This window comes from Microtus ochrogaster, unplaced genomic scaffold, assembly GCF_000317375.1.
Source record: "Microtus ochrogaster isolate Prairie Vole_2 unplaced genomic scaffold, MicOch1.0 UNK1, whole genome shotgun sequence".
In the NCBI taxonomy this organism is placed as follows: domain Eukaryota; kingdom Metazoa; phylum Chordata; class Mammalia; order Rodentia; family Cricetidae; genus Microtus; species Microtus ochrogaster.
Window position 1 is genome coordinate 28299365 of NW_004949099.1, and position 9438 is coordinate 28308802.

At 52.6% G+C, this 9438-nt stretch overlaps 1 protein-coding gene across 1 annotated transcript in view; it reads left to right on the plus strand.

The window, feature by feature from the left end:
- Positions 1–9438, plus strand: part of Slc6a1 (solute carrier family 6 member 1) — a 35052-nt gene that overhangs the window by 16223 nt on the left and 9391 nt on the right. The window contains exons 2-10 of the mRNA XM_005365028.2: positions 1246–1295; positions 1965–2289; positions 2576–2707; positions 2818–2918; positions 3863–3972; positions 4908–5040; positions 7810–7944; positions 8150–8253; positions 8750–8874. Of these exons, the coding sequence (XP_005365085.1) occupies positions 2052–2289; positions 2576–2707; positions 2818–2918; positions 3863–3972; positions 4908–5040; positions 7810–7944; positions 8150–8253; positions 8750–8874 (1078 nt within the window). The 5' untranslated portion in view covers positions 1246–1295; positions 1965–2051. The remainder of the gene's footprint in view (positions 1–1245; positions 1296–1964; positions 2290–2575; positions 2708–2817; positions 2919–3862; positions 3973–4907; positions 5041–7809; positions 7945–8149; positions 8254–8749; positions 8875–9438) is intronic.

Below are 9438 nucleotides of genomic sequence, written 5' to 3' on the forward strand. Positions count from 1 at the left end.
TCTTCCTCAACAGCTGGCTCTCTCTGCCACACTTGAGTACAGGCTGGGCAGCCCGTGATGTCTCAGATCCCTGGGAAGGAATCTAATTGGCTAGCTTAGATCACACGGTCAGACCTGGCCTGAGGTTGATTTGATCATTCTAAATAAATATGGCAGCTGGAGCCTACTGGGATAGTGGGACAACCGAGGACACTGTGGTCACGAAAGAAGTGAGCCCATTTGTTTGTCCCACCCGAGTTGCCTGCATATCTTGACGCTGGAGCCGGCCTCATCTTCAGCCTCCTGCTCTCTCTATCCTGGAAGGTGCAGGCTGCCTCTACCTGAGGCCACAGCTTCCTGATGGGGCCAGACCTGGCCAGACCTGGCCGGAATGGAGATAAAAATTCAAAACAAGCCTATCACTATGCAAGAGGCTCAAACTGAGCAGGCCTTTGAAAAGAAGCAGGGGTGATCGTGAAGTGTTCCCATGAGGAGGACACGGTGGTGCTGGGTAACAGGCTGCATGTGAGGGGCTGAAGGCCACGCACTACACACAGGGCATCTGAGGCAGCCCCTAGGCACAATGCCCATGCTACCTACCCACGGCTTTTGCTCATCTCCTATGTGGGAGCCATGAAGCAGCACTTCCTTCCTGTGATCCAGTTTGTTCTGTGGGTTCCATAAGTTTAGTTTGCATCATTTTGTTAGACAGCTTCTATAGAATGTTCTAGAAAAAAAAATGTTAGCACACAAAGAAGAAAATAAATTCCATGGATGTCTGTTGGCATGCTTAGGGGGCAGAACCTTAAATAGGCCTACTTCCTCACACTAAAAAAAAATAAAAGGCTCTTCCCTGCACTGGCATCATTTTTATAACCCTTCTGCACGTTTATATGGAGGATGGAGAAAAGTATCAGCTGGAGTAAACTTTAATTTTGTATATTGAAAAAAAGAAAAGAAATTATCAGCCCAGTTCCCGATACCCTGCAGGCCCTGAGCTTTGACCTACCCCTGGTTCCTCTTTTCCCCCAATAAAATTATGGAACACCCTGCCCATCGCCACGACTATCCTCCTAACACAGCCTATCCTGCATGTCTCCGCATCCGCGGGCCAGTTCTGAGCTGCATGGACTCACTCTGCAGTCACACGCACAGCCTGTGTCTCAGCTGCTTCCCCCTGCCTGTTGCTTCCTGCCAACTGTCCAGAGCCCTTTGGCCTACCCTGCCCATTCATCTCCCTGACTGTCTCCCCACTTTATTCTGCAGGCTCTGCGGAGGGAGCCTTAAGGAGAGGACCCGCTGCAGAGAGCCATCGGGTAAGATAAGCAACCATCTGGGGCACAGGAGATGGGCCCCATTCTACAGATGGGGAAACTGAAGCTCAGAGCAATCATGGCAATGACTCAGTAAAGTACTTGGACTCAGAACCAACGTGAGGCCCTGAGTTCAGTCCCAAGCAAGAGACACACACTGTCTCAAGAAAAATGGACCCAAGGTTGACATCTGCCCCACAAAGAAACACACATACCTGCACATGTATACCTGCACACATGCACACACACACACACACACACACATACACACACACACACACACACACACACACACACACACAAACACTGGAGTGTTAGGTCGTAGTACTAAGCGCTATGTACTCAGCTGGTTACAAACAAGATTCTTTTTCTTTCTGTTTGCTTTTTTGATCTTCGCTGTATATTGCAGGCCGCCCTCATCATGACCCTCCACCCTCAGTCTAGTGTTCCACCAAACATGGCTTCTTCTGCATTCCCTCTCAACAGTCCATTAAGAGGTGTGCTGCTGTCCTTGCTTTAAAAAGCTGGAACAGAGCACAGAGAGATGGAAGCAATTAGATAAAGTTGCACAGCCCCGACATGTTAAAGTGGGTGGGGATTAGAACTCAAAGCACTTTCAGGGTCCCCTGCCCTTTCTCTGTAACCCACTCTGTCCTCCTACAATGTCCCCAGGCTGCAAAGCTGCTGTCCACGTGGACCGGGGCTGACATCACACGTCCACCCACCAGGACCCCTGCTGCCAAGTTTGTATTTCGAGACATGGCGACTGACAACAGCAAGGTGGCCGATGGGCAGATCTCTACTGAGGTCAGCGAGGCCCCTGTGGCCAGCGACAAGCCCAAAACCTTGGTGGTCAAGGTGCAGAAGAAGGCCGGGGACCTCCCTGACCGGGACACATGGAAGGGTCGCTTCGACTTCCTCATGTCCTGCGTGGGCTACGCCATAGGGCTGGGCAACGTGTGGCGGTTCCCTTACCTCTGTGGGAAAAATGGTGGTGGTAGGTGGCCACCTGGTGACCTCGGGCCAGGTCTTTGTATCTTTTGGGTCTGCCTTAAGGGAAGGGAGGAGCTTTGAGAACAGATCTCTTTATCACCTCTTATCCTCTAATTACGAGTCCCCAGTTACGTTTGTCTGTGGCAGTGATGTCTGAAGCGTCTGTCTCTTGCAAGGGCTAGGGTTCATTTTGAATGAAGGAATGTCTTTGGTCCTGGGCGATACTTTGTGGGTGGGACACAATGGAATGCTGCAGGAGACTCAGGGCCATGATTATGTCTCTCCTCCAGGGGCCTTCCTGATCCCATATTTCCTGACACTCATCTTTGCGGGTGTTCCTCTCTTCCTTCTGGAGTGTTCTCTAGGCCAGTACACCTCCATTGGGGGCCTAGGCGTGTGGAAGCTGGCTCCCATGTTCAAGGGTGAGTGTGTGGGGGGGTGCTGGGCAGGTGGAGTGGCCTCACCCAAGGTCCTCAGAGAGAGGAAGCCTTGAATCCATATCTGAGCATGCGCTGTGTGTGTTCCACCCCAGGCGTGGGTCTTGCTGCGGCTGTGCTGTCCTTCTGGCTGAACATCTACTACATTGTCATCATCTCCTGGGCCATCTATTACCTGTACAACTCCTTCACCACAGTGAGTGGCTGTAGGCTGACCACAGTGGTCAGGGCCCACACGGGCTGTGGGGGTCCCCAATGTGCTCCCTGGGTCAGTCCTTAAATGAGGGGTATCGTCTGTCTCCTATAGCATCATCCGTGGCCAGCCACACTAAAGACCTCAGTCTAGCACTTCAGGCATCCCACGGTTGGATCTGCTGGCACACTTTGTATGGACTCAGATTCAGGCATGGGTCTGAATGCTGACTCTCCACCAGCTGTGCAACCTCAGGAATGGATGAGCTGTCACTTCTCTGAGCCCTCACTGCTCTCGTTTATGAACGTGATCCAGCAGTTCTGTCTCTGAGTTCAAAGAAGCAAAAGCAGCGTCTCAGAAACTCTGGGGCCTAGGCCATATTATCACAGCATCGTGTTTTGTAAGACAATAAGGCCATCACAGAGAACAGATGCTGTGTGATCCTACCGGCAAGTAGTCAGACTCCAAGAGACAGAAGGCATCGTGAGGGGAGCCTGGAGGATGGGAAGTTAGTGAGCAAAGCAGATGGCATTTCTAGAAGGTGGTGCTTCACAATTGTGTGTGCTTCATGCTGCTGAGGGGCACAAGGAATTTTACGTGGTCTGTGTCTGACCAGAAAGAGGAAGGAAACAAAAGGGGAAACTCACCCCCATTAAGTCCTGTATGAAGAGCCTAGAGCTAGGCTACACACGGGACAGACCCAGTCTACTCTGGTCATCCCGGTGGACACAGTGTAGCTTGGAAGTTGGTCCTTGGTGAGTGAGTCAGGAGGTCACATTTGGGTATCGTGGTTTTGTCCACCTGCCTCTGAGAGCTGTTGGGAAGGAGAGGTGGGAAAACAGCTGTGTGCAGGTACAAAGGGTGATAAGCGTGGGCAGGGGGAGTGGAGTCCCCTCTGGCCAGCCCCAGGGGCTTAGTGGAATCCGTCTGTGACTCTGCCCTTACAGACCCTGCCATGGAAACAGTGTGACAACCCCTGGAACACTGACCGCTGCTTCTCCAACTATAGCCTGGTCAATACCACCAACATGACTAGCGCTGTGGTGGAGTTCTGGGAGTGAGTGGGGACTGGGCACAGGGCTGTGGAGGGTGTGCCAGTGAGTGTCAACGGGGGGCTGGGGAGGGTGTGCCACTGGGTAACAGCGGGGGGCTGTGGAGGATGTGCCAATGGGTGTCAGCGGGGGACTGTGGAGGGTGTGCCAGTGGGTGTCTGCAGGGGGCTGTGGAGGGTGTGCCAGTGGGTGTCTGCAGGGGGCTGGGGAGGGTGTACCAGTGGGTGTCAGCGGGGGACTGGGAATATTGTGCCAGTGGTGTCAGCGGGGGGCTGGGGAGGTTATGCCAGAGCATGGCAGCAGGTAATGTGGCTTTTCCTTCAGCTATTCACCCCCTAATGTTTCTTGAACACCTGTTGTGTGCCAGCGTAATTAGAGACCTGAGCATGCCAACAGGCATTGATAGCCTCAAATGATCCATACTGGTAGGAGGATATACAGGGTAGGGGAGATGCCCTGGGCCAGCCCACAGGAGGATGTTGCTGCTCACTGTAACAGGTGGAATGGGGGGTCAGGGGGACACGAGAAAGCATGTGTGTGCCAGCTCAGTGAGGGGAGCAGCTGCAGAAGGTGCCAGTGAGGGACGGTGCTGAGAAGCAAGGGCAAGCTGTGGCGCTTGGGAGGGCTCAGGTCCAGACAAGAGGGTCTCAGGCAGGAGAGTGACCAGAGTGACCACATGGTCCTACCTGGGATTTAGGAGGATCCCATAAGGCTGGGTAGAGCAGAGTAGAGGTGCAGTAGCCCAGGAGTCACAGTTGACCCAAATCCTGCTCCTGCTAGACAGTCTCCAGGGTGAGTGTCATGGCTCCAAGGTCCCTGTCCAAATTACAAGGTCATTGTGTCATCAGAACCCCCGAGGAAGGTGTGATCTGTGTTGGAGCCCTGGTCACTCACCTCTTGCTGGCCTCATGTGACCCTTTCCTTCTTCCTCCATCCCCAGGCGCAACATGCACCAGATGACGGATGGGCTGGACAAGCCAGGACAGATCCGCTGGCCACTAGCCATCACGCTGGCCATTGCCTGGGTGCTTGTGTATTTCTGCATCTGGAAGGGTGTTGGTTGGACTGGAAAGGTAGGAAAGTGTGTGTCTGCATAACGGGGGCACACAGGAGAGGGGACAGTTCTACAGGAGGAGGTGTGTCCTGGACCAGGGCTCACCTACAAGCTCCATCTAACTTTAGTTAAGGGCTTTCAGCTCTCTGTGCCTCAGTACAGTCCTGTGAAATGAGACCAGCCAGTGCCAGGGTCACAGATGCCACTGGGCTTGATGGAGCCATCACTAGATGACCGGTGTTCCTCTAAGGTCACTGAACCAGCTTCCCCTGGCACTTGTTCTGTGCCACCCTGTGCCCAGTACAGGGACCCAGGATGCCATCTTTTATCCTGACCCATGGATGAAGGGATGGATGACTAGTGGCACATATCCCCAAGTTCATATCCTTGCGTGATAGCAAGTTGGCTCTGTGACCATGGGCGTGTCACTCTGTCCCCCTGAAACTCATTTTTCTGCTATGAAATAGCACATACCCTGTGGTTCATCGGCACCTGTCAGGATCTGCAACACTGTGGAGGGTGCTTGTCCTTTCCTTCTAATTACACAAGTGCAGATGGGGATCAGGCTGGGTCACTGGCTGGAGCCATCTGGACGCTGGCTCAGGAGGGCAGCTGGCCTCGAGTCCTGTTGGAGAATGTGGAGACAGGGCTAGCTGACTTACTCCTGACTTTGATCTAAAGGGAACAGAGGTGGTACACACTTGTGTTGCAGTCTAGTAGGCCCTGGGACCCTCCAGGTCCTCAGATCCTGTGCTGGGGTCAGGAGACCCCTCATCTATCTCCAGGACTAGGGCGAGCAGAGGCAGGTTTTCGGGCCCTCCCAGGTACCTCCAGGAAGCAGAAAAGTGGGGGCTTTGTTCGGGGCTTCAGAGAAGAGTTAGAACCTCAGCTCCCCAGGGAACAGCTGTGTGGAGTGGGACAAGTCCCAAGACCCCTCTGAACTTCAATCCCCTCATCCATTAGTAGCTGCAGGACAATCTATGCAGAATGCTGGCCGATACCCTCTACGTGGAAACTCAGTGTTTAATAGCAGTTTTAACCATTGGTGGGTGGGGAGGGGCGCCCAGAATTCTTATCAGAAACATAGAGTGGGGAGCCTCCTTCCTGTATCAACTGGGGATGTTGACCCTCTATCTGTCCTTCAGCAAGTTTCTATTGAACACCTACTGTGTGCTCAGCCTCCTGCTGAGTGCGGAGAATAGGGAAGTACAGACAGGAAATGTATTAGGCTTGGCCTGTGTCCTCATTCGACCAGCCTCTTTGCTCATTGGGGTTGAAAATCACACCCATTTGCTAGACAAACAAAAACAAGGCTCAGGGAAGGTAAGAAATTACCCAAAGTTACACAGCCTGCTGGTTCTACTGATGATGAGTGCTCTTTTTTTTTTTTAAGTTGGGTTTTTTTTATTGTTGTTGTTTTGTTTTCATGGTTTGTGGCTACTTTTTCTAATACTGAGGGATCTCAGAGTCCAATAAGAGAGACTAAGGTAACTCAGTATCTACCCATGCTTACCATCTCCAATGTGGGAATCACATCAGACTTGGGAACAATCGAGATTGCAAAGAGCTCAGTGCACAAAGCAGTTTCTTAGACAGAAGACAAAGTTTAAACATCTCTGCTCAACATAGAGGCCACCATACCCTGCTAGTTGCAGTTCTGTTTCCAGAAGGTTCTAAAGCAATGTAAGTTGCAAGCTAGAAAAAATTGATGGTATTAGATTTAGTAATTGCATGGCTGGAAGTTTTCCAAGCATGAAATAACACTTTTTCAAATTAAAAAAAAAATTGTATACAGACAGGTTTCGTGTTGCGTTTAGATCCCTGTATAGCTGGAAAATCATGGAGGAGGCTGGCACTGCCCAAAGGACCTTCTGTAACTAAAGATCATTTCTTCCTGAGACAGTGAGGCAGCCTTTAAGAACTGAGCAGGAAGGTGTTTTAGCTTCACACACGTCGAAGAGGTGACACAGTCATTTGAGCCCTTTTTGCAAGGACGTGCGGTCAGCCACACAGAAAAAGTGAAGAACTGAAATGTTGAATGATTGTCCGACATCTACAGAGTCCACTGAATGCTCTAGGCACTGGGAAACAGAGATGTCAGCCGTGTGTGGCCTGTCCCTCACGTAACTGATAGGAGCTGTTTATGGGACCTTGTGTGTGTGTCAACATGGACTTTAAACTTTCCCTGCTGTCGTATGTGTAACTTGGATAATGTGGAAATAAAAAATAAAAAAAATAGAGGTGGGGGCTGGATATGGTGGCACACATCCCTAGTCTCAGCCCTCCAGGGGCAGAGGTAGGTGGTTCTCAGAATTCCAGGCCAGCCAAGACTACATAATGAGATCTTGTCTCAAAGAAAAACAAACACACAAGCAAACAAAAAACCCAAACAACAAGATTAAAAATTAGAGCTCACTCCTGTAACCCAAACACTGAGAACGAGGAGGCAAGGGGATCACTGTGAGTTCGAAGCCAGCCCTGAGCTTCACAGAGAATTCCAGGCATGGGGTGTGGCCTCTGGCAGGAGGTGGAGGGTGGAGAAGTGTCTCTCACAGAAGGTGTCTCGCTCTTGGCCACAGACAGGTACCAGCCTCATACACCTAGGAGGAGGAGGAGGGACCGAGGGAGGAAGGGGAGAAGACAGGAATGGGGGAACGGGCACTGAGACAGTGGTTCAGACTCCATGGAGGGGCTTCAGAAAGGCAGGCACGCTCGCAGGCTAGGAATCAGGGTTAGGTTGAGGCTCCCCGAGGGGGCATCGATCAATCTGGTGCTGTTTTGCTCGTAGGTGGTCTACTTCTCTGCCACGTACCCCTACATCATGCTTATCATCCTGTTCTTCCGTGGAGTGACGCTGCCTGGGGCCAAGGAGGGGATCCTCTTTTACATCACGCCCAATTTCCGCAAGTTATCGGATTCGGAGGTGAGTGCCTCGCCCCTCCCCACCCCACTGGGTCCGCGGGGTCTAGAGCACACTGCCGCCCTTAAGTACCTCCGCGGGGTCTAGAGCACACTGCCGCCCTTAAGTACCTGAGCATGTCAGGTGGAGCTGAGGACTCCTGGGTAGGCGAGCTACGATGATGATTCTGTACTTCATCGGTTCTGAGGTTCTGATCCTCTGCCCACAGGTGTGGCTCGACGCAGCCACCCAGATCTTCTTCTCCTACGGGCTGGGCCTGGGGTCCCTGATCGCTCTTGGAAGCTACAACTCTTTCCACAACAATGTGTACAGGTGTGAGGGGGCGGGTCCTGACGTTCCTTCCTGACCACGCCCATCATCACGCCTTCCTGGGAGAGGCACTTTGAGCCTAGGGCCCAGGAATGCTTGCCTACCTCTCTGCCTCCTTGCCTCCTTGCCTACCTCAGTAATTCACGCCTGTCTCCGGCACTCTTGTCACACACTGGAGGCCATGCTTTTCATCTAAGACTACATTCCTTGTGGAACCCAAGCCCTGAGGCCATACCTTCTGTAATCATACCTGCCCTGGCTCTTTGCATATTAGGTCCCTCCTTGCCGTCTTAGGTGGCCCCTTCCTTCCTACCCTACCCTTCCTGTCTTGCTCTGAAATTGCCCTTCTAGGGCCACCAGACCTTATAGTTTCTCTTCTAGAACCTTCTTCCCTTCCCTCAGAAGTCACTGCCCTCTGGTCCCACCATCCTGTAGTCAAACCCCGCCTCACCTCACGGGCTCCCCCACCGCGCACCTCACAGGCCCTCCTGCCCTTCAGGGACTCCATCATTGTTTGCTGCATCAACTCCTGCACCAGCATGTTCGCCGGCTTCGTCATCTTCTCCATCGTGGGCTTCATGGCTCACGTCACCAAGAGATCCATCGCTGATGTTGCAGCCTCAGGTTAGCCCTTTACCTGGGGAAGGCAGGGCTTGCCGCGATGGTATTTGTTGTCACGAGGATGCCTGCTGGTCCACCAGGGACGTGGTCACCTCCAGGATACAAAGCTCTTCAGGCTAGACTTGGGTCATCGCTCCAAAAACATTGGCTCTGTGGAGGTTGTGCCCATGGTCACCAGTACCAAAGACTCTCAGTGCCTGACTTCTTTTCCCTTTTGCCTAAGACAAGCCACAGCAGGAGGGAGTGTGTACCTGGCAGAAGCCCCTGAGGCTCAGGGAGGGAATATGACTTGTTCCTTGGGGAAATGGGTTGGTCATGCTCTCTGCCGAGGTTCCTGTCTCACCTACAGGGAACTCCTGGAACTTCCAGACTCTCGCTTCCCCTCCCCCACCCCAGAACCACACCTAGGAAGATCACAGTCCAGGTCTCCAGACCTACACTCCCCCAGGCCCCAGACAGACATCCCACATCCTGATTCACCCTATAGCTTCCCACTTCATGAAGGGTTCAGCTGTCCTAGGTGAAACAAAAGCCCCAGCCTCCTCCTACCCTCCCCCACTCTCCACA